Genomic DNA, 23,948 nt, shown 5'->3' on the forward strand with positions numbered 1-23,948 from the left:
AGGAATATATAATTACATTAAAAATAAATAACTGTTCCATAATTTAATTGGCTCTTAAAAGGTTTCTCTAGGGGGAAAACAAATGTTTGTGTTCTTCAAGAAAGTGGTATATACAAATCACCCACTGTGTGCTCACCCTAAACATGAGGAAACCTAAGGATGAAGTTCTGGGCATTTTTTTCCCTACAATGCAATACAGCTTTGCACTTAGTCACTGTTCACAGGGTGAAGGGATAGAATGATATAGGCGCCATCTTTTGTCCAAGTGTTTAGCTGTAGAACATTCTAAATGGAATAGGGAAAACAAAAAAAAATAACCCTGACATTGACAACTGTTTCAAGGAAAACAGAACCAAAATCAAGAAAAACGTGAACATCGACCCTAAAAAGGACAAATGTTATACCACACAGAAATGCAACATAGGGATTTAGAAAAACACTCATTTTACTGCTCTAGGAGACAGATGATAGGATGAGGAAGTCTAGACCAATTGGAACGGAGTCAGCTGTTAACAAAAATGGAACACAGTACAATAATTTGACCTCATAGAGGAAATGACTAACTACAGTGAAACCCCACATGTCTATTTGTAATATATTAACACACCAGATATCAAAAATATAAAGTATGGATTTTCCCCCTTAGGTTTACAATAAACTCTCAAAGCTCTGGTGAATACACTTATTTACAAGCCTTCTCTAGTTAGCAGCACATCCTACACAGATACATGCATGCTACTTTTTACCATGAGAATTACAGTCCTCATCTCAAAACCAGTGACTTGCCTTTTTACCCATAATTATATACATTTCATTCCCATTATGAGACACTTAAGACCTGTCTAGTGGTACATTTTAAATGACATATCGCATAAAAAAGCTTGATTTTTAAAACGGATCATTTTAGTACTATAGCATGATGCGTTGAATTTGAACAGTTGAAGCATAATGTGGTAAGTGCATTGTACTGTTTAATTCACAGCTGTAGGAAAATGTTTGATTTTTTTTTTTTTTAATTTTTTTTTCAACGTTTATTTATTTTTGGGACAGAGAGAGACAGAGCATGAACAGGGGAGGGGCAGAGAGAGAGGGAGACACAGAATCAGAAGCAGGCTCCAGGCTCTGAGCCGTCAGCCCAGAGCCTGACACGGGGCTCGAACTCACGGACCGCGAGATCGTGACCTGAGCTGAAGTCGGACGCTCAACCGACTGCGCCACCCAGGCGCCCCTGATTTTTAAAATATAAGAACTGAGGAGTTATAAGTAGTAAAATACTAGAACACAGTGAATGAATAAATAAGAATAAGATGATTTTTCATCAGTGGCCATTCATTATTTTGCTTTTAGGAACCCGGAAGAAATTATCTTCTTTCAATTTCAAATGTTCTGGTAAATCTAGTCGTTTCTTGGCTTCCTCGATATCACCTTGAATTGCTGAAATAAGGGACTCTGTAGAGAGAACACAGCAGGCCGACGATGAGAAACTGCCGCTCTACTCTCTCTCCTCGTTCAGACTCTCCTGAAAGCTCACAGGCTGGCAGCGCCTTTAGCACAGGGGAGACGCCCAATAAATGTTTGTCCCGTCCCTTCTTCCGGACTGACGTGAACATCAATGGTACCCAAAAGATGTCCCTCTTCTCCTGGCAATTTCTCAGAGAAAGGCATTAGCAAAAAGTGTGTCACAAGTACCAAATGGAAGGAAGATTCACGATCAAGCCTCTTCAGTATTTACATTTGTAAAAGACCCTCTCCCACAGAATCAAAGCAACCACACCACGCTGACATACTCGGCGCTCTATGTTTCAAATACTGACTTAGCTTGTTACACTTCAAGCACCGCAAAGCATCTTTGCTCACGACAGCATTCTCTCTTGTTCCTTGAACTATGAAAAGGAAATAGAGATTTCACTAACTTCATACTGTTGGGAGAGAAGCAGCCAGCCTACCGATACCGATAAGAAGCATCACATACTTATGTGGCCCTGGACAAACTACTTAACCCTCCTCTGCCGATCTCCTCACCCGTGAAATGGGCAAAATAATTCCTCATGCTATGGTGGGGGAAGTGACTTGATTCATGTAAGGCACTTACAGTGCCTGGCACATACTAAATGCTCAAGTACCATCTCGCCTGCCGTGCTGTTACTAGCAGAAGCATTAGGAGTGGCTGCGGTAATACCTAAGAAGACCTAAGTGGAACTTTACCTAAAGAATCGAAGTTCTTCTCAGGTCTGAGGTAGCCAACGATGGCCACATTGAGGATTTCCCCATAGAAGTCCTCTTCGAAGGTATGCATGATATGAGTTTCCTATAGTTAAGAAATATCAAAAAGATTACCATCAGATCACAGAATACCTGACATTTGAAATACTGCCTTCACATTTACGGTGGGGGGTCATTTAAATGAAACCATGAACGCTTGCTGAATTTTTAAAGACAGGTTAAAATCTAAGTGTAGTTTTCCTCCTGAATGCTTCCATCAGTCCTGTTCCTGCTCCTGACCTTACATGTAAACACTGTATCTGAGTAAGGCAGATGTTATACCACAAATATTGAGCACAATGCTAAGCAGTTCTGGGCCATCTCTACTGTTTTTACCAGTACTTAGTCCTGTGGTTTTCCAACTGTGACACGCTTCTATAAACTCTTCAAGGACGCTCAAATTTATACCAACTCTGTTCCTGCCATGCGCCTGAGCTGACCAAGACTCAGCCCTATCTCGCAGACTAAGCTGTTAAGTGGTAGGGGTACTGTGAACAGAGCAGAAGGGTATGCCCTTAAGGTAGTTTAAGAGGAAAGAAAAAAAAGCGTCACCTGGCAATTTATCAGAAAGCACCGTTTGTGTAGTAAGCAGCTCTATCTTAGCAGGATGAGCAAGTAATTAAAAAGTGAATGAACTATATTAATTGTGGCAAGCTCAATTTTATAAAACATGCTCTTAAGTAATTCACTTAAAAAATTTTTTTTAATGTTTACTTATTTCTGAGAGAGAGAGCACAGAGCATGAGCAGGGGAGGGGCAGAGAGAAAGGGAGACACAGAACCCAAAGCAGGCTCCAGGGTCCGAGCTGTCAGCACAGAGCCGACAAAGGGCTCAGACTCACAAACCATGAGATCACGATCTGAACCGAAGTCGGACACTGAGACACCCAGGCGTCCCATAAGTAATTCACTTTTATCTCCAGTGAGGATAAGTCCATGGGCAGCTATAAAAATTAATATTGCAATTTTGGCTTGAAACTCTACTTTTTATTTTCTACAGGACTTGAACGACAAATGCACCAAAATTCGTAACTTCAGAATGTTAAAGGCAATCCTCGCGGTAACCGCGCAGAAAATAGTTATGTCAAGTACACAAAAGGAAATAAGGTAATCAAAATTTGTCACTGGAAAAAAAAAAATTAAAAAACAAAAGGCAGTAGTGGAAGAAATATCAAAAAGGCTGTAAGGCATTTAGAAAACAGCAAAATAGCAGAAGTCCCTCCTCAGCAGTCATTAGCTTACATGTAAATGGATTAAACTCTCCAAAGAAAAGGCAGAGATTAACAGAACGATTAAAAAGCACAATCCAATTATACCCCCCCCCCTTTTACAAGAGATCATTTTCTTTAAGAGATTCACTTTGGATCCAAAGACACGATACACTGAAAGGAGGACGAACTCTTCCATTCAAACAGTCACTAAACACTTGAAAATCCTTCAAGCCCGCTGCCAGAAAGCCTAGTCATTTGGACTATGCTGTGAGCACCACTGGGGAGTTCTACATGCATCTGCTACTGAATGTTACCTTAAATCATTATCCCATTTCCAGTTACAGACCTAGATATAACTCTTACCATGGACTTTTTTGTATTTTTGTAGTACGGGTTCCATCCTATGCTCACCACCATCTTATGAACATCTCCACTTCCAACACTGGCCCAACCATAATAAATGCCAGTGGATACATCGGCTGGGAGATTGTCAACTACTTGTTCCGGAAAGTTGGCTAAAGAACAGAAACAAATATTACGAGTGTTAATAGCGTCATAGTAAATCTTTATAAAAATCGCAGGCAAGGAAGCATAGTCTAAATCATTAGGCTCACCAGAGTCCCAGGACCCTGCCCTGCCTATGCTTATCAATCCCGCCCTCCTTCGATAGTCTGGCTCAGGTTTTTCTTTCTCATCTCCATGTGGATAGGTTAAGAACAATTAAGTGTATAAACATCTCCAAAAAAAAACACATACTCTTGAGGCAGAAGAAAACGGGTGCACGAACAGCTGGGGTTTTTAGATCTGGGCTTTCTTAAGGAGGTTCGGAATCTCTTGAAACGATTCTTATTCTCCAAATACGGGCGCCTACGTCCCAAGCTCAACAACCGGGGGTAACCGTGGTATGTGTTTTTCAGGATGAATTACACATGATCAGGTCCTGCCTACTGAAACGAATGTCGACAGACCAGAAAGGAGATCTGATTCTCATCCAATTACTAGCAAGACACTTAAAGACAACAAAAAACCTTGCAGCTGGCTTGGCGATCTAACCAGCCTGGTTCACGTTACGTTTTCTAACGGGGAAGCCGCGTGCCGGGCCTGGCAGCTCTAGCTCGGTTGGATAGGGAGGCGGGAAAGGGGGGTCCCGAAACTCCGCTCGCCTTTCTGTCCTCACCACCCCTCCGGCCCAGTTCCTCGGTGAGCTGGGAGCCAGGGACAGGGACGAGTTTCCTCAACCCGCCTCAACAAAGCAGAAACCAGGCGGAGCGGAGGGCGTCGCCTCTGCCCTCGGCCCCAAGTTCCCCGTCTGACGTCCCCGCTCCCGCCCGACCCAACCCCGCGAGTCGGAGGGGTGCCCCAGAGGGGGGCCCGCGACCGTCCGCGCTCACCTGTAGGGATGCCCAGCTGCTTGGAGCCGCGGCCAAAGCCCCGCACCACCTGGCCGCGGCAGAAATACGGCAGGTGCCTCATGACGCCGTCCGCTCGGGGAGCGGGCTGCGACCGGGGTCGCGGGTCCGGCGAAGCCGCCGTCGAAGCGGTGCCCGGATCTCCCGGACCAGCCGGGGGACGCAACCGGGAGCTCGGCCGGCCGGCCGGCCGGGAGGGCGGGCGCGCTACGAGCTTGGCGGCGCGGACGACACGCCGCAGTGAGTCCGTCACGCCGCCGACCCAACAGGGGCCGCCGAGCGACCCAGAGCTCGTGTCTCCGCCCCGGGAGCTGCGGCGGCGGCGGGTACCCGTGCGGGCGGCGGGAGGGAGGGCGGGAGGGTCAGCGTGGGAGGGCCCGAGCCCGCCCAGCGCCGCGAGCCTGCGCACACTTCCTCAGCTAAACGCCTCACAGCCCTCTCGGCTTCCGTAGCCCCGCCCCCGCGCGGGCCCGCCCCCAGCCGTGGCCCTGCAGCCAGCGCCCCGCCCCTCCTTGGCCTCTCCAGCCCCGGGCCGTGGAAAGTGTGGCTGGAATCTCTCTCGTCTTGCGGGCTGTGAGAGCACCGGTCTCCGACAGCCCTACGTGTTTCTATTCCCTTCCACCGTGTCCATAACGATCCTGACGCCAGATATGTTCTTTGGCTCCTTGGCAACCGCCAGCTCGATAGTCATTCGTCATTCATTCGTTCTTTCAGCGTTTATTAAAGTTCCAGAATTCCAGCTCAAGAACACTCCGTAGAGGAAGCTTTTCCTAAAGGCCAGAAATGCCCTTCTGCCCGCGGGCTGACGTTATACCAGAATGTAAGCGCCGAGGGAGCGGGTCCTAGTCTGTCACCCTGCCCCCCGCTGACTAGTGCAAGGTTGCAATAATGCAGTTTTCTCCCAGGAAGGATGCAGCCGCCTACCTACCCCTCCCTCTGTGAGGTGTTACCTGGAGAATTTAATACACCCGACAAAAAGCGTCATCCCTACTGCAATGCCAATTTGGGGGCCTTCTGACCCTTGGGGCCATAAACGTTACCTGGGGAAGTAGCTCAAGGGAAATTTCTTGCTCACCAGACATATAAGGGTCAGTCGCAAGGTGCATCCTCTTGTTCTTGAGAAAGAAGTTTTCATTGTTCTCTTTGCTTCTCTCTATGCATTCGTGTGAAACCCTGTCCAGGCTTGGAAGTCACGTCTACCCGACATGTATGTAACTATGTTTACCCAATGATAAAATTATAATCTCTCTTTATTGGCGCCGAAGGGGTTCTGCGTTGGCAAAGGCTATTTCCCTAACACCAGCATAGTGCATGGTTCGTAGCAAACACTGCATAAGTATTTGCAGAAAGAACGGATCGAAGACCCCAGTGTGTGCTGAGCACAGTGCAAGGTGCTGGGGGGACAAAGGTGAGGGAGACAAGGCCTTGGCCCCTAGAGACTCTGTCTGGTGGGAGAGACTGACTGATAAGCCCGATTCCAGTGCTGTGCTGTTAATACTCCAATAGCAGCCCGCAAAGTGCTCCCAAGGCTGCTGAGGAAGCAGACCTCACATAAAAGGCCTGTCGTGTAGTTAATGGTTAAGAGCACAGGTGCCAGAGCTAGATAAGCCAGGGTTTGAATACGAGCCTGGCCTCATTTAATTGCTGGGTGACCTTGGGCAAAGTACACTGTCTGAATCTCAATGTGCTTATCAGCTAAATGGGAATGTGAATAATTGTGTGGGATTTGAAGTGAGATGATGCGTGCACAGCACTCAACACACTGCCAGGCCTGTCGTGAAAATTATTATCATGTTTGTTATCGGTGATGCAGAGAAAAACCTGGAGGTGAGAGCCTGATGAAACAGCTCTGGGTGCTAGTCCTCCACACCCCAAGGCTCCAAGGAGGTGTGGGAATTAAATGAAATAAAATAATTAAATGAGTCACAGGAGATGAATGAGGAAGGGTGCTTTTAAGAATCAAAGGAGAGGGGCGCCTGGGTGGCGCAGTCGGTTAAGCGTCCGACTTCAGCCAGGTCACGATCTCGCGGTCCAGGAGTTCGAGCCCCGCGTCGGGCTCTGGGCTGATGGCTCAGAGCCTGGAGCCTGTTTCCGATTCTGTGTCTCCCTCTCTCTCTGCCCCTCCCCCGTTCATGCTCTGTCTCTCTCTGTCCCAAAAATAAATAAACGTTGAAAAAAAAAAAAAAAAATTAAAAAAAAAAAAAAGAATCAAAGGAGAGGGGGGTGCCTGGGTGGCTCAGTCGGTTGAACGTCCAACTTGGGCTCAGGTCATGATCTTGCAGTTTGTGAGCTCAAGCCCCACGTCAGGCTCTGTGCTGACCGCTCAGAGCCTGAAGCCTGCTTCAGATTCTGTCTCCCCTTCTCTCTGTCCCTCCCATGCTCATGCTCTGTTTCTCTCTGTTTTTCAATAATAAATAAAAGTTTAAAAAATTAAAAAAAAAAGAGAATCAAAGGAGAGGGGCACCTAGGTGGCTCGTCGATCAAGCGTCCAACTTCGGCTCAGGTCATGATCTCACGGTCTGTGGGTTTGAGCCCCGCTTCAGGCTCTGTGCTGACAGCTCAGAGCCTGGAGCCTGCTTCGGATTCTGTGTCTCCCTCTCTCTCTCTGCCCCTCCCCCGCTCGCATTCTCTCTTTCAAAAATAAACAGACAAAAGAATTGAAGGAGATAGTGCTACTTACTTTACATACTATCTCCTATAATCCTTACATCAGGTCTGAGGAAAGAGTTAACCCCAACTTATAAAGAAGGAAAGGGACCAATGGAATGGAATAGAAACCCCAGAACTAGACCCACAAACGTACGGCCAACTCATCTTTGACAAAGCAGGAAAGAACATCCAATGGAAAAAAGACAGTCTCTTTAACAAATGGTGCTGGGAGAACTGGACAGCAACATGCAGAAGGTTGAAACTAGACCACTTTCTCACACCATTCACAAAAATAAACTCAAAATGGATAAAGGACCTGAATGTGAGACAGGAAACCATCAAAACCCTAGAGGAGAAAGCAGGAAAAGACCTCTCTGACGTCAGTCGTAGCAATTTCTTACTTGACACATCCCCAAAGGCAAGGCAATTAAAAGCAAAAATGAATTACTGGGACCTTATGAAGATAAAAAGCTTCTGCACAGCAAAGGAAACAACCAACAAAACTAAAAGGCAACCAACGGAATGGGAAAAGGTATTTGCAAATGACATATGGGACAAAGGGCTAGTATCCAAAATCTATAAAGAGCTCACCAAACTCCACACCCAAAAAACAAATAATCCAGTGAAGAAATGGGCAGAAAACATGAATAGACACTTCTCTAAAGATGTCTTCTTTAGAAGACAGGCACATGAAAAGATGCTCAACATCTCTCCTCATCAGGGAAATACAAATCAAAACCACACTCAGATACCACCTCATGCCAGTCAGAGTGGCCAAAATGGACAAATCAGGAGACTGTAGATGCTGGAGAGGATGTGGAGAAATGGGAACCCTCTTGCATTGTTGGTGGGAATGCAAATTGGTGCAGCCGCTCTGGAAAACAGTGTGGAGGTTCCTCAAAAAATTAAAAATAGACCTACCCTATGACCCAGCAAAGCACTGCTAGGAATTTACCCAAGGGATACAGGAGTACTGATGCATAGGGGCACTTATATCCCAACGTTTATAGCGACACTCTCAACAATAGCCAAATTATGGAAAGAGCCTAAATGTCCATCAACTGATGAATGGATAAAGAAATTGTGGTTTATATACACAACGGAATAGTACATGGCAATGAGAAAGAATGAAATATGGCCCTTTGTAGCAACATGGCTGGAACTGGAGAGTGTCATGCTAAGTGAAATAAGCCATACAGAGAAAGACAGATACCATATGTTTTCACTCTTAGGTGGATCCTGAGAAACTTAACAGGAACCCATGGGGGAGAGGTAGGAAAAAAAAAAAAAAAAGAGGTTAGAGTGGCAGAGAGCCAAAGCATAAGAGACTCTTAAAAACTGAGAACAAACTGAGGGTTGATGGGGGGTGGGAGGGAGGGGAGGGTGGGTGATGGGTATTGAGGAGGGCACCTTTTGGGATGAGCACTGGGTGTTGTATGGAAACCAATTTGACAATAAATTTCATATATTGAAAAAAAAAAAGAAGAAGGAAAGGGAGAGTTGGAGAATTCCTAAGATGGGACATTTAGGCTCCAACTTTTTTTTAACCCTGTTGACATTTCAGTGACTATGCATAATTACTGTGTAATCAGCATAGGCTATGGAAGGCCAAAGCCTGATCCTTTTTCACTCCTGCTTAATAACCCCCAAAGGCTCCCCGGTCACTACAAAATAAAAAGCTCTCCAAACATTTCCTTCAACGCACCATTTGAGGTTTTATCCCTAAATTACTTTACTCATTAAATCAGACCCCTGCACTCCACTTCAGTGGCCAAAGAATATGCTTAAAACAATTGAGATGATTATTCTGTAGCCTGTAGGATACATTTTTTTCCCTCAGTCATTTGACTACAAAAACGCACTCTCCAGCGTTCACACTTACCATTTTATATGTAAATCTACAGTTGAAAGCGCGCGCGCATGTGTGTGTCTTTATCAAGCTTAGGCTTCAACCAAGTATTCAAAATATGTTTTATTTCCCTGTTTGAGCTGCACCAGCGGCATCCTTTCCTCTGCTGGTAGGCAAAGAGCCTACTTCTAGGATGTTAGGTTGTCTCTCTGTAGGAAGAAAGATCACAAGTGAGAATCGGGAGCGAGCAGAACTGGGGAGACTTGGGAAGGGAAAAGAGAAGGCCCACCCTAAGTAAAACAACTTTTAAAAATGAATCTAAAGAACTCTTAACATTTGACAATTAGAAAACAAACAACACGGTTAAAATGGGGTCAAAAGGTCGGAAGAGACACCTCACCAAAGAAGAAATCGAGGTGACTAATAAGTGTATGAAAGATGTTCAACATCATGTGTCATCAGGGACTTAGAAATTAAAACAGTAACATACCGGGGCCCCTGCCTGGCTCAGTTGGAAGACCACGCAACTCTTGATCTCAAGGTTGTGAGTTTAAGCCCTACGTTGGGTGTAGAGATGACTTAAACAAATAATACTTAAAAAAAGAATAAGATACTGCTACACCCTTGTAAGAATGGCCCAAACCCACAACACTGACAACACCAAATGCTGCTTAGGACAGGGAGCAACAGGAACTCTCACTCATGCTGGTGGGAATGTAAAATGATAAAGCCATGTAGGAAGACAGTTTGGTGGTTTCTTACAAAAAACTACCATATGGTCCAGCAGTCACACTCCTTGGTGTCTACCCAAAGGAGTTCGAAACTTGTGTTCACACAAAAACGTGCACACGGCTTGCCAAAATTTGGAAGCAACTAAGAGGTCCTTCAGTAGGTAAATGCATAAATGATTCGTGATACACTTATATAATGTGATGTTATTCAGCAAGAAAAAGAAATGATCAAGCCATGAAAAGGCATGGAGGAAACTTCAATGCACATTATGCCAAGTGAAAGAAGCCAACCAGAAAAGGCTATACATGACATGATTCCAATTATAGGTCATTCTGGTAAAGGCTAAACTCTAGAGAGAGCAAAAAGATCAGTGGTTGCCAGGGGTTTGGAGGAAGGGAGCGAGGAACAGGTGGAGCTCAGAGGACTTTTAGGGCAGTGAAACCCTTCTAATACAGTAATGACGGACCCGTGACATTATGTATATGTCAAAACTCATAGAGCAGGACAGCACAAAGAGTGAGCCCTAAGGTAAACTATGGACTTCAGTCAATACTGATATATTAGTATTGGCTTATCAATGATAACAAATGCCCCCCACATGCAAGATGTGGAATGAGGGCTGTGTTCAAGAACTCTCTGTACTTGCCATTCCACTTTTTGTAAACCTAAAGCTGCTTTAAAAAATGAAGTATTTTCAAAAAATAAATAAATAAAGTCTGTTTTTTAAAACACATCTAAAAATTGCTGAACTTTAAGTCTGACATCGGAGTTCACACCCTCCATATCCAAGAAGTCCCCAAGTCTCTCCCAACCCATCTTTCTCCCTTGCACCAACTGACTCCCAAGTCACCACTTCTCTTCTGCAGCTGCCTCTTTTCCCTTCTCCCAAGCCTTAGATTTGACCCCAGTCAATCCCAATCAGTTATTTGAGGTGCAGTGACCTTTGTCACAATCTGATCAAGCCACGCCAACAGCCCTTTCATGTTTCTCATTACCCTAGCGTAACTCTAGACAAAACCATCATTCACAGGGTCCTCCCCCTGCCCCTCCCCAGCTTCTGCCTCCATGCCCCATCCAGGGACTCTCCTGGACTTTTGCAATTCCTCTAACATTCTCCTGGGCCTTTGCACCAACGGTTTCCTAGTATGAACCAACACTACAGTGGACCAGAGGGGTGGGGGAGCCCCATGAATCAGGTAAACTGGACCATGCTTTCCAGAGGTGAAGCTTGAGCTGGCCCCTCAGGATGGATGTGAATTAGCCAAACAGGAAGGGAGAAGGAATGGCGTGAAGCAGGGACAATATCCAGGAGTCTCATTCCTGAGGCAGGAATGTGCAATATGCATACCAGAGCAGAAAACTCTATGTGGGGTGACAGAGCTCATTAGTAGGCAAAAGGGGGACCCCTGGCTTTACCCCTTTTTAGGCACCTCAACTCACCTTTTTGTACCCCAGTTTCCTGGCTGTAAGATGGGGATAATAACAATGGCCCCCTCATGAAGCACTGGAAAGATTTAAGAGTTAATGCATGAACACCACTAAGTCAGTGTTTCATGCGTAGTAACCCTTGGTATTAGCTATTACTATTAAGATTACCTGTTGGTCTGTTGGAGAATTTATTACAAACAGACTACAATACAAATGTGCCGGCTGAGATATACAATGCCTTCAGAATGCCACCCTTGCAAACAGACATGGAAAATCTCACACAAAATCCCTGTATGAAAAAGAAACAAACAAACAAAAAATGATACTTCATTATCTCAAATGTATTTTGCAGTTCAAAGTTGGACATTTTACTTGGTGTGGTATAAATTTACTCAATAAGGACCCATGAACACACTGGCAGTATCAAACACGTCCAAAATCGGATCATACCACTGTATATGCTTTTATAACATAATCAATTCAGAAAATACATATTTTTAAATACTATTACATAAACAAAATGGACAAAATAATGTATTTTACAAGTTACCAACCTGGTCTATCATTTTGCGGAAGAGGACACTGAGACTTGGAGCCTGGGACTTGGTAAACCCAAAAGAATATGAAGAATCTAGAAGTACCAGCAAGCCATCCAGTCCAGAATTTTCTCTTAGACAGTGGACCTAAGAGCACCCTTTCTGGGAGAGTTAACTCATCTCCTGGTCTTCTAGACCTATCTATCCCATAATAACCCAAAATGAAATGTTTGTGTGGTCGATTAATAAATACACCCCTCACATGGAAATAGATGGTTGTCGATGGTACTAATAAATGCAAACATAATTTTATCATCTTCTAGCCAAGTGGCACATCAATAACATTTCTGGAAGTTCAGACCCTAATGTCAGGCCAGGCCTAAAAGACCAATAGCTGACCTGAAAACTCCGACTTGGAAAAATTCATTCCTTCATTCCTTATGCTGCTTCAACAGGGGTACTCTCCAAATCGAGATTGGGATGATTACTGGGGTGCCTGGGTGGCGCAGTTGGTTAAGTATCTGACTCTTGATCTCTGCTCAGGTCATTCATTCTCTTGTAGTTCCTGAGTTCGAGTCCCACATCGGGTTCTGTACTGAAGGTGTGGAGCCTGCTCGGGATTCTGTCTCTCTGCCCCTCCCCCGCTCCCCTGCTTGTGCACGCGCTCTCTCTCTCTCTCTCAAAATAAATAAATTAATTAAAAAAAATTTTTTTTAAAGATTGGGATGATTACTAATGTTTTTTCATATAATCCACTAATCCATTTCAGTACGGATACTCAAATATTAGTGCTGTTCTTTACGCTTTTCCCATGTTTTTTCCGCGAATAGTTATTCCTCCTATAACTGGAAAAAGTAAAAATGCAATGTTAAATTCTTTCCATGAGGAAAAAAACAAAAACCAAAAAACTGGAAGAGTTCCATTCCTTGTGCACCCACAAGGTGGCACACTACCACTTTGTTTTTTTACTTCCCTGATATTCGCCATTGGAAATGCAAACAAAACAATTAGAGTTAAGGAACGGTGTTCATTTCAGGCACTATGCTGTGTGCAGTGGAATTCTATACTCAGTAGAAGAGTTTGGATTATCACTGCTTCATGCACTTGGACTTGGTTCTTCGGTGAGGCATCACCACAGCACTGTTTTCCCGGTCGCAAACGTAGTTGATAACATTGTTTTAATTTCAAAAGTTATGATTTTTTTTTTTTTTTTAAGATTTTCTTTTTAGGTAACATCCACACCCAACGTGGGGCTTGAACTCACAACCCCCGAGATCAAGAGTCGCACATTCTACTGACTGAACTAGCAGCCACCCCGAAAAGCTGTGATTTTTGAAGCTTCCTTTGAATATATGTTTCATTAAGAAGTAGAAGGTGAAGGGGAGAAGCCAGAATTATACAGTGAAAGAATTCAGACTTCTTTCCCATCAACAAATTATTTAATTTTGTTAATTTTATTTATTTATTTTTTGATTTTGAGGGACAGAATGCGAGCAGGGGAGAGCCAGAGAGAGAGGGATAAAGAGAATTCCAAGCAGGCTCCAATGCGGGGCTCGAACCCACAAACCGTGAGATCACGACCCGAGCCGAAACCAAGAGTCAGGGGCCTAACCGACGGAGCCACACAGGCACCCCTCCCATCAACAAATTATTTTAAATTACATGTTTCAATTACACATTTGGTATCGAACAAAAAGATGTGCTAAACATTTCTGAGAAGAGGGTAAGAAAAACTTCCTAGGGCCCTGGCAGATTTTCACAGTAATTAGTAAATAACGTTTCAGATTCGGGAGATAAATGTCTCCATCTTTTCAGAAAACTTCTCCTCGGAAGGCAGGATGTACTCATCCCTAATATCAGCCATTCTTCAGCGTCAGTGACACTTCCCACCCTGTGTTCTCTCATCCTCATGATACCCTCGCCACATGAAAACCATGGCAAAAATACTGACGTTACCAAAAGAAATGACATTTTTAATCACTTCACTTGGCCTCTGCAGTTCCTGGTGTTTCCTTTTTCCTTTTTCACAGTTCAGATAGAAAACATTAGGGGCTGCCATTTGATTCTCCCCGATATGCAAAATAACACAGGTGCACAGAAAACATTCGCTAAGTTGTTTTTAGTAGGGACTATAGCTGGGTTTTGAAGAGGGAAACAAAAAAGCATACAGAGGGTAGTTCTGATTGAAAAGCTGTCACCAGTTGAATAACATACAGCGTGGCAGTTTAAAAATGCCCACAAGTTCCTTGCCATTTCCTTCTATTGAAAGGTGGGACCCATTTCCCCTCCCTGTTAAACTGGCCCAGATCTGTAATTTTGTCGATAGAATCAGGCAGAAGTGATGCCGTGTAACCTCATAGGCGAATCCCGAAGACAACTGATCTGTTGTCAGTACTCTCTAAGAAGCCTGGAACCATCCGAGGAGTCTAGCTACCCTGCCCGACACAGAGCCATGCAGAGAGAGGCTTGAAGTATCTTGGACATTTCCACCCCAACTGAGTTCCCAGAAGAAACAGGAAACTGAGCCCCAGCCAACCCACAAAATCATGAGCAATTACGAATTGTTTTAAGTCCTTAAGTTTGGGATGTTCAGTTCTGCTGGAATAGAGAGCCTAATAGTTACAGCCAGTGAGCTCTGTTTTGCCAACATTGTTCTTCCTTTTATTTTTTATTTTTTAAATTTAATTTACATCCAAGTTAGTTAGGATATAGCGCAACAATGATTTCAGGAGTACATTCCTTAGTGCCCCTTCCCCATTTAGCCCATCCCCCCTCCCACACGCCCTCCAGGAACCCTCAGAACCCTTGTTCTCCACATTTATGAGTCTCTTATGCTTTGTCCCCCTCTCTGTTTTTATATTATTTTTGTTTCCCTTCCCTTCTGTTCACCTGTTTTGTCTCTTAAAGTCCTCATAGGAGTGAAGTCATATGATATTTGCCTTTCTCTGACTAATTTCTTTTAGCATAATGCCCTCCAGTTCCATCCACGTAGTTGCAAATGGCAAGATTTCATTCTTTTTGATTGCCGAGTAATACTCCACTGTGTGTGTGTGTGTGTGTGTGTGTGTGTGTGTGTATACACACCACATCTTCTTTATCCATTCGTCCATCGATGGACATTTGGGCTCTTTCCATACTTTGGCTATTGTGGATAGTGCTGCTATAAACATGGGGGTGCATGTGTCCCTTCGAAACAGCACACCTATATCCCGTGGATAAATACCTAGTCGTGCAATTCCTGGGTCGTAGGGTAGATCTATTTTTTGTTTTTTGAGGAACCTCCATACTGTATTCCAGAGTGGCTGCACCACCCTGCATTCCCATGTTCTTCCTTTTAAACAGACTTTGTTTTTTAGAGTAGTTTTAGGTTCATAGCAAAAAATGAGCAGAAAGTATGGAGGGTACAGAGAATACCCACACACCCCCTTTCCGCCACGATCAATGTCCCACCCCAGAATGGAACCTTTGTTACAATGGATGGACCAACATCAACACATCATTTTCATATAGAGTTCATATGCACTAGGGTTCATTCTGGATGTTGTACGTTCTATACTTTTTTGACAAATGTAAAATGATTTATATCCATCGTTGGAGTGTCATACAGGATACTTTCACTGCCCTAGGAGTGCTCTCTGGTCCGCCTATCCATCCCCGTCTTCCTCTGACCCCCAGCAACCACTGCTCTTTTTCCTGTCTGCATAGTCTTGCCATTTCCGGATGTCATATAGTTGGAATCACACAGTGTGTAGTGTTCTCTTCTAAATGTGTTAAGGTGTGTCTTATGACCAGAATGTCGTTCTTGTTAGTGCACGCTCCATGTGAGTTTAAGAAGAATTCGCTGTTGTTGGCCGAAGTAGTCTATAGATGTCAGTTACATCCTGTTGATTGGCAGTGCTATTGACTTCAGCCATGTCCTTATTGGTTTTCTGCCTGCCAGGTCTGTTTCTGATAGATCGATGTTGATGTCTCCAAGCATAACCGTAGATTGATCCACATCTCCTTAAAGTTTTATCAGTTTTTGCCTCGTGTATTTCGATGCTTTTTGTCAGATGCATACACATGAAGGATTGTTATATCTTCCTGGATAATTGATCCCTTTATTGGGACCCCTGGCTGGCCCAGTCAGTGGAGCATGTGACTCTTGATCTCAGGGTTGTGAGTTTGAGGCTCATGCTGGGTGTAAAGATTACATAAAAATTTTAAAATCTTAAAAAAAAATTACCCCTTTATCATTATGTAATATTTGTCTTTATCCCTGACAATTCTCCTTGCTCTAGAGTCTGCTTTGTCTGGAATTAATATAGCTACTCCCGCCCTCATTTACTTAGTATTAGCAAGGTATTTATTTCTATATTATTTTACTATTAATTGATATATGTCTTTATATTTAAAGTGGGTTTCTTCTGGTGCAGCTGCTCTGGAAAACCATGTGGAGGTTCCTCAGAAGATTAAAAATGGAACTACTCTATGACCCAGCAATAGCACTGCTAGAAACTTACCCAAGGGATACAGGAGTGCTGATGCATAGGGGCACTTGTACCCCAACGTTTATAGCAGCGCTTTCAACAATAGCCAAATTATGGAAAGAGCCTAAATGTCCATCAACTGATGAATGGATAAAGAAGATGTGGTTTATATATACAATGGAATACTACTTGGCAATGAGAAAGAAGGAAATCCTGTCATTTGCAGCAACATGGATGGAACTGGAGGGCATTATGCTAAGTGAAATAAGTCAGTCAGAGAAAGACAGATATCATCTGTTTTCACTCATATGTGGATCTTGAGAAACTTAACAGAAGACCATGGGGGAAGGGAAGGGGGGAAAATAGTTACAAACAGAGAGGGAGGAAGGCAAACCATAAAGAGACTCTTACTTAAATACAGAGAACTGAGGGTTGATGGGGGGAGGAGGAGAGGGAGAGTGGGTGATGGGCATTGAGGAGGGCACTTGTTGGGATGAGCACTGGGTGTTGTATGGAAGCCAATTTGACAATAAATGATATTAAAAAAAAGAAATGCATGAAATTTCATATACTAAACGGAAGTAAACATTCTACATTAAGAAATGCAAGAAATTCCATGTATTAAGTGGAAGTAAAATTTCTATAATATAAAATCTTATGCATTATTATGGAGTTTTGTTTTCCCTTTATGTTGACAGCTAATATCACAAGGTAAGTTCTTATCAGGTATTAAAAAACAAAATTCGGGGCACCTGGGTGGCTCAGTTGGTTAAGCATCCAACACGAACTGTAAGATCATCGGCTCAGGTCATGATCTTACAGTTCATGGGTTCAAACCCCACATCGGGCTCTGTGCTAACAGCTCAGAGCCTAGAGCCTGCTTCAGATTCTGTATCTCCCTCTCCTTCTGCCCTTCTCCCACTGGCTCTCTCTCGTAAAAATAAGTAAACATTTAACAAATTCAAGAAAAGAATTCAGATGAGTAACTTTTATGTCCTCTTTTATTTTATTTTCTTAAGTAAGCTGTATGCCCCATGTGGGACTTAAAGTCACAACCCTGAGATCAAGAATTGCATGCCTGGAGCATCTGGGTGGCTCAGTCAGTTGGGCATCTGACTCTTGATTTCGGCTCAGATCATGATCTCACCCTTCATGGGCTAGAGCCCTCCTCCTGACAGCATGGAACCTGCTTAGGATTTTTCTCTCTGCCCCTCCCCCACTTACTCTCTCTCTCTCTCTCTCTCAAAACAAATAAACATTAAAAAAAGAAGAAGTTGCATGCTCTACAAACCGAGTCACCCAAGGGCCCCTCAACTGAGTAACTTTTAGAGGTCTTATTGGCTTTATTCAATAATTCATGAATCAGGCAGCATCCAATCTAGCAAAGAAAAAAGAGCTCTGAGGAGCTGTACGGAATGAAAGAATTTTTTCAGTAGAATGGCACGGTAACAACGAAATTATACTGGGCAAAAAAGCAAGTTGGTTATTACGAGGCTTCTTTCCTTCAGGGGAAGGCTGGGGTCTGTGACCCAACTAGTGGGCAATTCCTGATTACCTGGTTTACTGTCCCATTTCTGGGAGAGCCAAAACCATAGTTAAGTCTTGGTTTGGTGACATGGGGCTTAGCATAAGTGACTCCAACTGGGGCCTGTTGTCTTCTCTTTAACATGGGTAAACAGTGAAGTAAGTTAGATTTCTTTTTAAATGACATTGGAATACTTAGCATCACAGCAACACTATTGGGTAGTCAATGTACCAATTTTAATGTTTTTCTATTATCGTTAAAAAAGTTCCGACTTGAAAAATACAACCAATATAGTCATAGCGTTAATAATTAGTTGCTTCGTTAAGAACTTGGTCTTTTTATCTCATTTGATTTCTATATATACCAGACTATTCCAACTCCTCGAGCGATTATTATACACAATGTAATTCATCAGTACCAAAATATAAACTTTAATATATAGGGAATTTGTTTATATATAGGGAAATTACTTATTTAATATGTAGGGAAATCCTTGCAGTAGCAGGATGAATAAGAGATTTATATTAAATGTGTTAAAAATAAGTTGTATCGTGATAGCAAAAGACTCTTTGATGTAAAATTTGCCTATCGTCTAAAAAGTTTACTTAGCTGCTCTAAATTTTTGAAGTATTAAAAATATGAAAAGAAAGTGATCACATTTCACTCATAACCTTCGAGCTTTGCTTAGAAGATTGAACAATTTTTCATGGAAAGGAAGCATGTCTGTTTTGAAAAATAGTAGAAGGCAAACTCTTAACAGTTAATGAGTAAGGTAAATAGATACAAAGGGTAATTTAATACTTGGGCTAAAGTCTTTCTCTCCACCCTCCTCAAAACAAAAACCCAGGAGATTTCTTGTTTGTCTTTCCATTGTCATTTCCTGGCTCTGCCCTCAAATCACCATTATTCAATGTTTTGAATAATGTATTTCCATTCCCAGACCTGCCTTCCCACATCCTGGCAATAAGAGGGACTAAAGCCATCATGGTTATCTCATATTTAACCAAAGCAAACCTTGCAAGCCTTCCTTTCTGTTTGTTTACACTGTAATGCAGACATTATTATTACTTTTTAGTTTTGAAGAGAATGGCAATGCTTCTTTTGTGCTACTTAGCCATTAAGAAGGTATGAATCACCTATGGTCATGAACTTGTCCTCTACCTGCCTTAAATCTAAACAGTGAGGTAAGAAATTATTTTCTTTGAAACCATTTAGCATTAGCTATTGTTAAAAAGCAAGACAACGGGTCCCAAATGAAGCCCCTTGTGCTAAGCCCCATATCGCGAAACCAAGACTTAATTTAATTACAGTTTTGGCTCTCGAAGGAATGGGGTCTTCAACCAGTCAGGAATCACCTAATCAGCACTGGTTAGGTCATCTGCCTGATCCCTGCCATCCCCCAAAGGAAACTGACCCGGTAATAACCAACCTGCTCTTTTGTCCAGTACAACTTCCTCGTTCCTGCTCCCTTCTGCCTATAAGAGTCTTTCCTTTTGTACAACTCCTCAAAGCTTTCCATCTGAAAGATTGGTCACTGCCTGATTTGAATTGGGTTTTGTTTAAATAAACCTTTAAAATGTTTGAGGTGCATCCATGTATCTTCTACCACTATGAAGTTAGTTAAATTATTTGCCTTCATGATTCCAAGTAAAATAAAAGGCAGGCATTATGGTTCATGGAAGCAGCAAAAGTAGCATGTGGATGAAAAAGACCATCTCTGTAGAGGTCAAGCGTGACAAATTTTCAACAAAATGCTCAACCTTCTTCACGCACCTCACCGTTCATCCCAGTGTATTTTCCCAGCAACTCATCGCATCGCGGCAAGATTATGAAAATTCTGACACATTATTCACATTCGCGATTGTTCTGTACGTTTCTTCATAAGCGGTGTAACTTCAATAATCTCTCTTTCATCCTCTGCATAATTCCTTCTAGCCTGTTATGATCTTCACCATCTTGAGAAGGAAAGCGGGCAAGAGCACATAAAAAAAAGGGCCAGTCAGATGTCTGGAGCCAGATACTCCCCTTCCATGCTTTTGGCTTCCGTGATCTTACTTGCCTCTTGCATCAACCAACTGCCCGGGTGGCCCAAGTGTAGTGCCCCACATGTGCAGCCAAGAGAATGTTTGCTGGGCCAGCATCGGTGCGAAATAAACAGTCTTTTCTGATTCCCCCAGTGTGTGTCGCTTGTCTCTTCTTGGGCACCGATATTTGTTGTAAAGTTTTTGATGCATTGGCCGGGAAGGTGACCGCCGTGAGCCACTGTCGTGGGAGGCTGGCAGAGAGGCTACTCCTCACGGACCCCTGTGACCGAAAGGAAGCCACGCTGCCTGGGACCTAACTGGACCCTGACAAGAGTCGGCCAAAGCTGCACTCAGACAGACTCCAGAGGGAACAGAAAAGGCCGGTCCCAGGACATCGGATCGGTAAGGGTCCTTGGGGACTTCAGACCGAGGAGGAAGGGGAGCTTGATCACCCCCGGGGCCACATAGTCTGTGCATAGAACAGGGAACTCCCGGGTGGAGTCGGCAATCGATGTGAACGTGTGTGCGAGCGTTCCACGGTCTCAGCTACGGAGCCTGAGCGGGTCCTACCCTGCGATTCCATGCCGACCTCATACAGCTCAAGGCAGAATCAGGTCCACAGAGGGCTGATCCGAGTCGGGGGTTTATACCGACCTGCCAATGTTAAGAGGCATCTAATCCCCGAATGGGAGTGGCCAAGTGGACGATACGACCTCTCCCATCATGTTTGTCTGGGACACGGTAAATAGGGAGGGACCCATCTAGGATACCAACTGTTTGGGTGTGTATGATTAAGGATTTTAGGGGTGCCTGGGTGGCTCAGTCGGTTAAGTGTCCAGCTTCAGCCCGGGTAATGATCTCACGATTCACGAGTTCCGCCCGGCATTGGGCTCTGTGCTCACAGCTCAGAGCCTGGAGCCAGCTTCGGATTCTGTCTCTCTCTCTCTCTCTCTGTCTCTCTCAAAAAAATAGATAAACAGTAAAAAAAAAAATTGTTTTAATGAATTAAAAAAAAAGATTTTCAGGTGACTATGGGGTCAAATTGACCCCTGGGAAATTACCCACTCTCTGTGAATTAGAATGGCCTATGTTCTGTGTAGGCTGGCCCATTGAGGGCACCCTAGATGTCCCCACAGTATGAGCTGTTTACAAAGTAGTTACTGGAGACCCCGACCCCCCGGATCATCCCTATACAACGATCAGTGACTGGAAATAGCACAAGTCAAGCCTCCTTGGGTCCGGTTCAGCGTTAACAGTAAGGGACAATGTAGCGTCTTTGTGGCAGGGGTTGAGAAGAAGACCTCACAGCAGGAAAAAAACCGCTCCCAGCCTCCAAGAAGATTCAGAGAAAGTCCTTCCATTTCTGCCACCATATGCCCCCAGACCCCATCAGTCGAGGGAGAGGAACGTCACCTGCCTGACAGTTCACCCGTCGGTCTTGCCTCCACCAGTGGCCGGTCCGCCCCAACCAAGGACACCTGAACCAGTAGGAAGATGCCTTAGGTCCTTGTCTCAAGGTCTAAGGCCCCAATGGCAATGCAGATGCCACTACGGGAGACTAGGGATCCCCAGAGATTAGGCCCCGATGGGACCTACAAGAAGGGGATTGGTTTTCTACTACCAACCATTCCGCACTGACCTCCTCAACTGGAAACACCACACCTGCCCTACTCTGCGAAGCCTCAGGCAATGATAGGTCTCCTGGAATCCATATTTGAAACTCACTGCCCTGCCTGGGTTGCAACGTGGAAGAGTGCCGACAAATTGTCACCGAAGCCAGAAAATGGCTCCAGGCTCAGGCACCAGATGCATAACCAGACACTGACGCTTGGGCACGGGAGGCTACACCCGAAGGGGAGCCTCACTGGGACCCAACACAGAAGCGTCAAGGGTCAGATTAGAAACATACCGACCTGTCTTCTTCCAAGGGGGTAAAAGCAGGGGCCTGAAAGCCCACCAACATGGCAAAGGTAGCTGAGGTTCTACAAAAGCCAGATGCGACCGGCTGACTTCTATGAAAGATTATGTGAATCCTTCAGAGTTTACACGCCCTTTGGCCCAGAAGCCCCCAAAAACCAGCGCACGGTCATTGCTGCCTTCGTGGGACAGGCCCAAAGTGATATTAGACAGAAGGTCCAAAAGTTGGAAGGAATCGCTAGAAAGAATGCCACCGAACTATTGGAAATCGCCAACAAGATTTTTGTATATCAGGATCGAGCTGCCAGAAAAGAGGCGGACAGAAGAATGAAACAAAAGGCAGCTCTCCTGGCCGCGGTCTTGGGGTGATCACCCCCTCCGGAAGGACCTCCACGGAAACTGCAAGGGACTCAAGAACAGAAAAGAAGGGCACCGCTGGGACGGGATCATTGTGCCTACTGCAAAGACTTTGGACACTGGAAAAATCCCCAGCTGCTAAAAGGGAAAACCAAAAACTTCTGCTCCAACCAGAACCACCCGAGGCTGATCTGATTGGACTGGCACGAGGGGACTCTGATTAGGAAAGACAGGGCTCTCTCCAACTGACCCCCATGAGCCCATGGTCAGATTGAGGGCCAGACAATAGACTTCATGGTCGACACTGGGGCCGAACACTCTGTGGTGACACACAACGTGGCCCCTCTGTTGGGTGGAGAATTTACCATTGTAGGAGGCACTGGGATGTAACCCTGAAGGCCATTGTGCAGTCCCCAACAGTGCCGGGTGGGGGCCACTGAGTAGTTCATGAATTCCTGTATCTATCCACCTGCCCGGTCTCACTGTTAGGTAGAGACCTCCTAGCCAACTTGGACGCAGAAATAGCCTTCACTTCAGATGGACAGACACAGTTGTGCCTAAACGAAAAGGCCCAACCCATGCTGGTTCCATGGGATTCCACGGGAAGAGGAATGGAGATTATAGACTTCCCTTTACGGTGAGCCAACGTTGGCCCCCAAGCTAGAAGCTGAATTCTCTTCATTTTGGGCAGAAGGAAACCCCTCTGGTGTGGCAAAAAAAACCACACCCCGATATTAATTGACCTAACCCCTAGGGCCCAACCTGTCAAAATACGCCAATATATGGTCCCATGGGAGGCACGCTTGGGGATCCAGACACACTTGGACAGGCTACTCAAGTGGGGACTTCTAAAAGGATGCCAGTCCCCATGGAATACTCCTGGAAAAGCCAGGGACAAAAGATTACCGCCCTGTGCAGGAGCTAAGAGACATGAATGAAGCAGTCGTCACACTGAACTCAGCATTGCCTAACCCATACACTTGACCAAGACTCGTACCCTCTGAGGCAGGATGGTTCACATGTCTAGATTTACAGCACGCCTTCTTCTGTCTCCAGCTAATGCCTAATACTCAAGCCCTATTTGCCTTTGAATGGGAAAACCCTACCACAGGGACAAAGGAACAATTGACTTGGATGAGCCTGCCACAAGGATTCACCTTGTTCAGTGGGCGCTGGCATCTGACTTAGCCAGGCTTCTGGGATGGGACCTAGGATGTGTCCTCCTCCGATATGTGGACGATCTCCTGCTAGCCAGTGCTACACGGACCCAGTGCTGGGAGGGAACCGGGGCCCTACTCAGGCTACCAGCAGAGGCAGGATACGCCGCGTCAAAGAAAAAGGCACAGATTTGCCAACAGGAAGTTAAATATTTGGGCTTCAAAATTACCCAAGGCAAACGGATGCTGGGAGCAGAAAGGAAACAGGCAGTCTGTGCCATTCCGGTTCCCACTGCTCGCCGGCAGGTCCCAGAGTTTCCAGTAGCAGCAGGATTCTGTCGGATATGGGTCCCAGGCTTCTCAGAGTTGGCCAGACCTCTATAGGAGGCACCAAAGGGGGAAGGAAGGGCACCCCCTAATCAAG

The 23,948-nt window shown here is 44.7% G+C and overlaps 1 protein-coding gene across 2 annotated transcripts; it reads right to left on the bottom strand.

Annotated features, from left to right (window-relative positions):
- Positions 1 to 1,235: 1,235 nt before the first annotated feature.
- RFK (riboflavin kinase) lies at positions 1,236 to 5,279 on the bottom strand. Of its 2 annotated transcripts, none has more exons than XM_030293750.2 (4): positions 4,864 to 5,249; positions 3,836 to 3,987; positions 2,206 to 2,308; positions 1,236 to 1,449 (listed from the first exon to the last, which is right to left on the bottom strand). In XM_030293750.2, exons 1-4 carry the CDS (start codon positions 4,943 to 4,945, stop codon positions 1,319 to 1,321), a joined length of 468 nt encoding a protein of 155 aa, XP_030149610.1. In that variant the 5' UTR covers positions 4,946 to 5,249; the 3' UTR covers positions 1,236 to 1,318. The 2 variants fall into 2 exon arrangements, with proteins under 2 accessions (XP_030149610.1, XP_030149609.1); XM_030293749.2 differs by lacking the exon at positions 1,236 to 1,449 and adding an exon at positions 1,456 to 1,883 and having other exon boundaries at positions 4,864 to 5,279.
- Between the last annotated feature and the right edge of the window lie 18,669 nt (positions 5,280 to 23,948).

The sequence above is a fragment of the Lynx canadensis genome, chromosome D4, assembly GCF_007474595.2.
Source record: "Lynx canadensis isolate LIC74 chromosome D4, mLynCan4.pri.v2, whole genome shotgun sequence".
In the NCBI taxonomy this organism is placed as follows: Eukaryota; Metazoa; Chordata; class Mammalia; order Carnivora; family Felidae; genus Lynx; species Lynx canadensis.

Coding starts and splice junctions, on each gene's coding strand:
- RFK (XM_030293749.2), bottom strand. CDS start 4,945: ATGAGGCACCTGCCGTATTTCTGCCGCGGCCAGGTGGTGCGGGGCTTT. Junction 2,309..3,835: donor AAAATACAAAAAAGTCCATG/GTAAGAGTTATA, acceptor TCTTAACTATAG/GAAACTCATATCATGCATAC. Junction 1,884..2,205: donor GAAGAACTTCGATTCTTTAG/GTAAAGTTCCAC, acceptor TCCTTTTCATAG/TTCAAGGAACAAGAGAGAAT.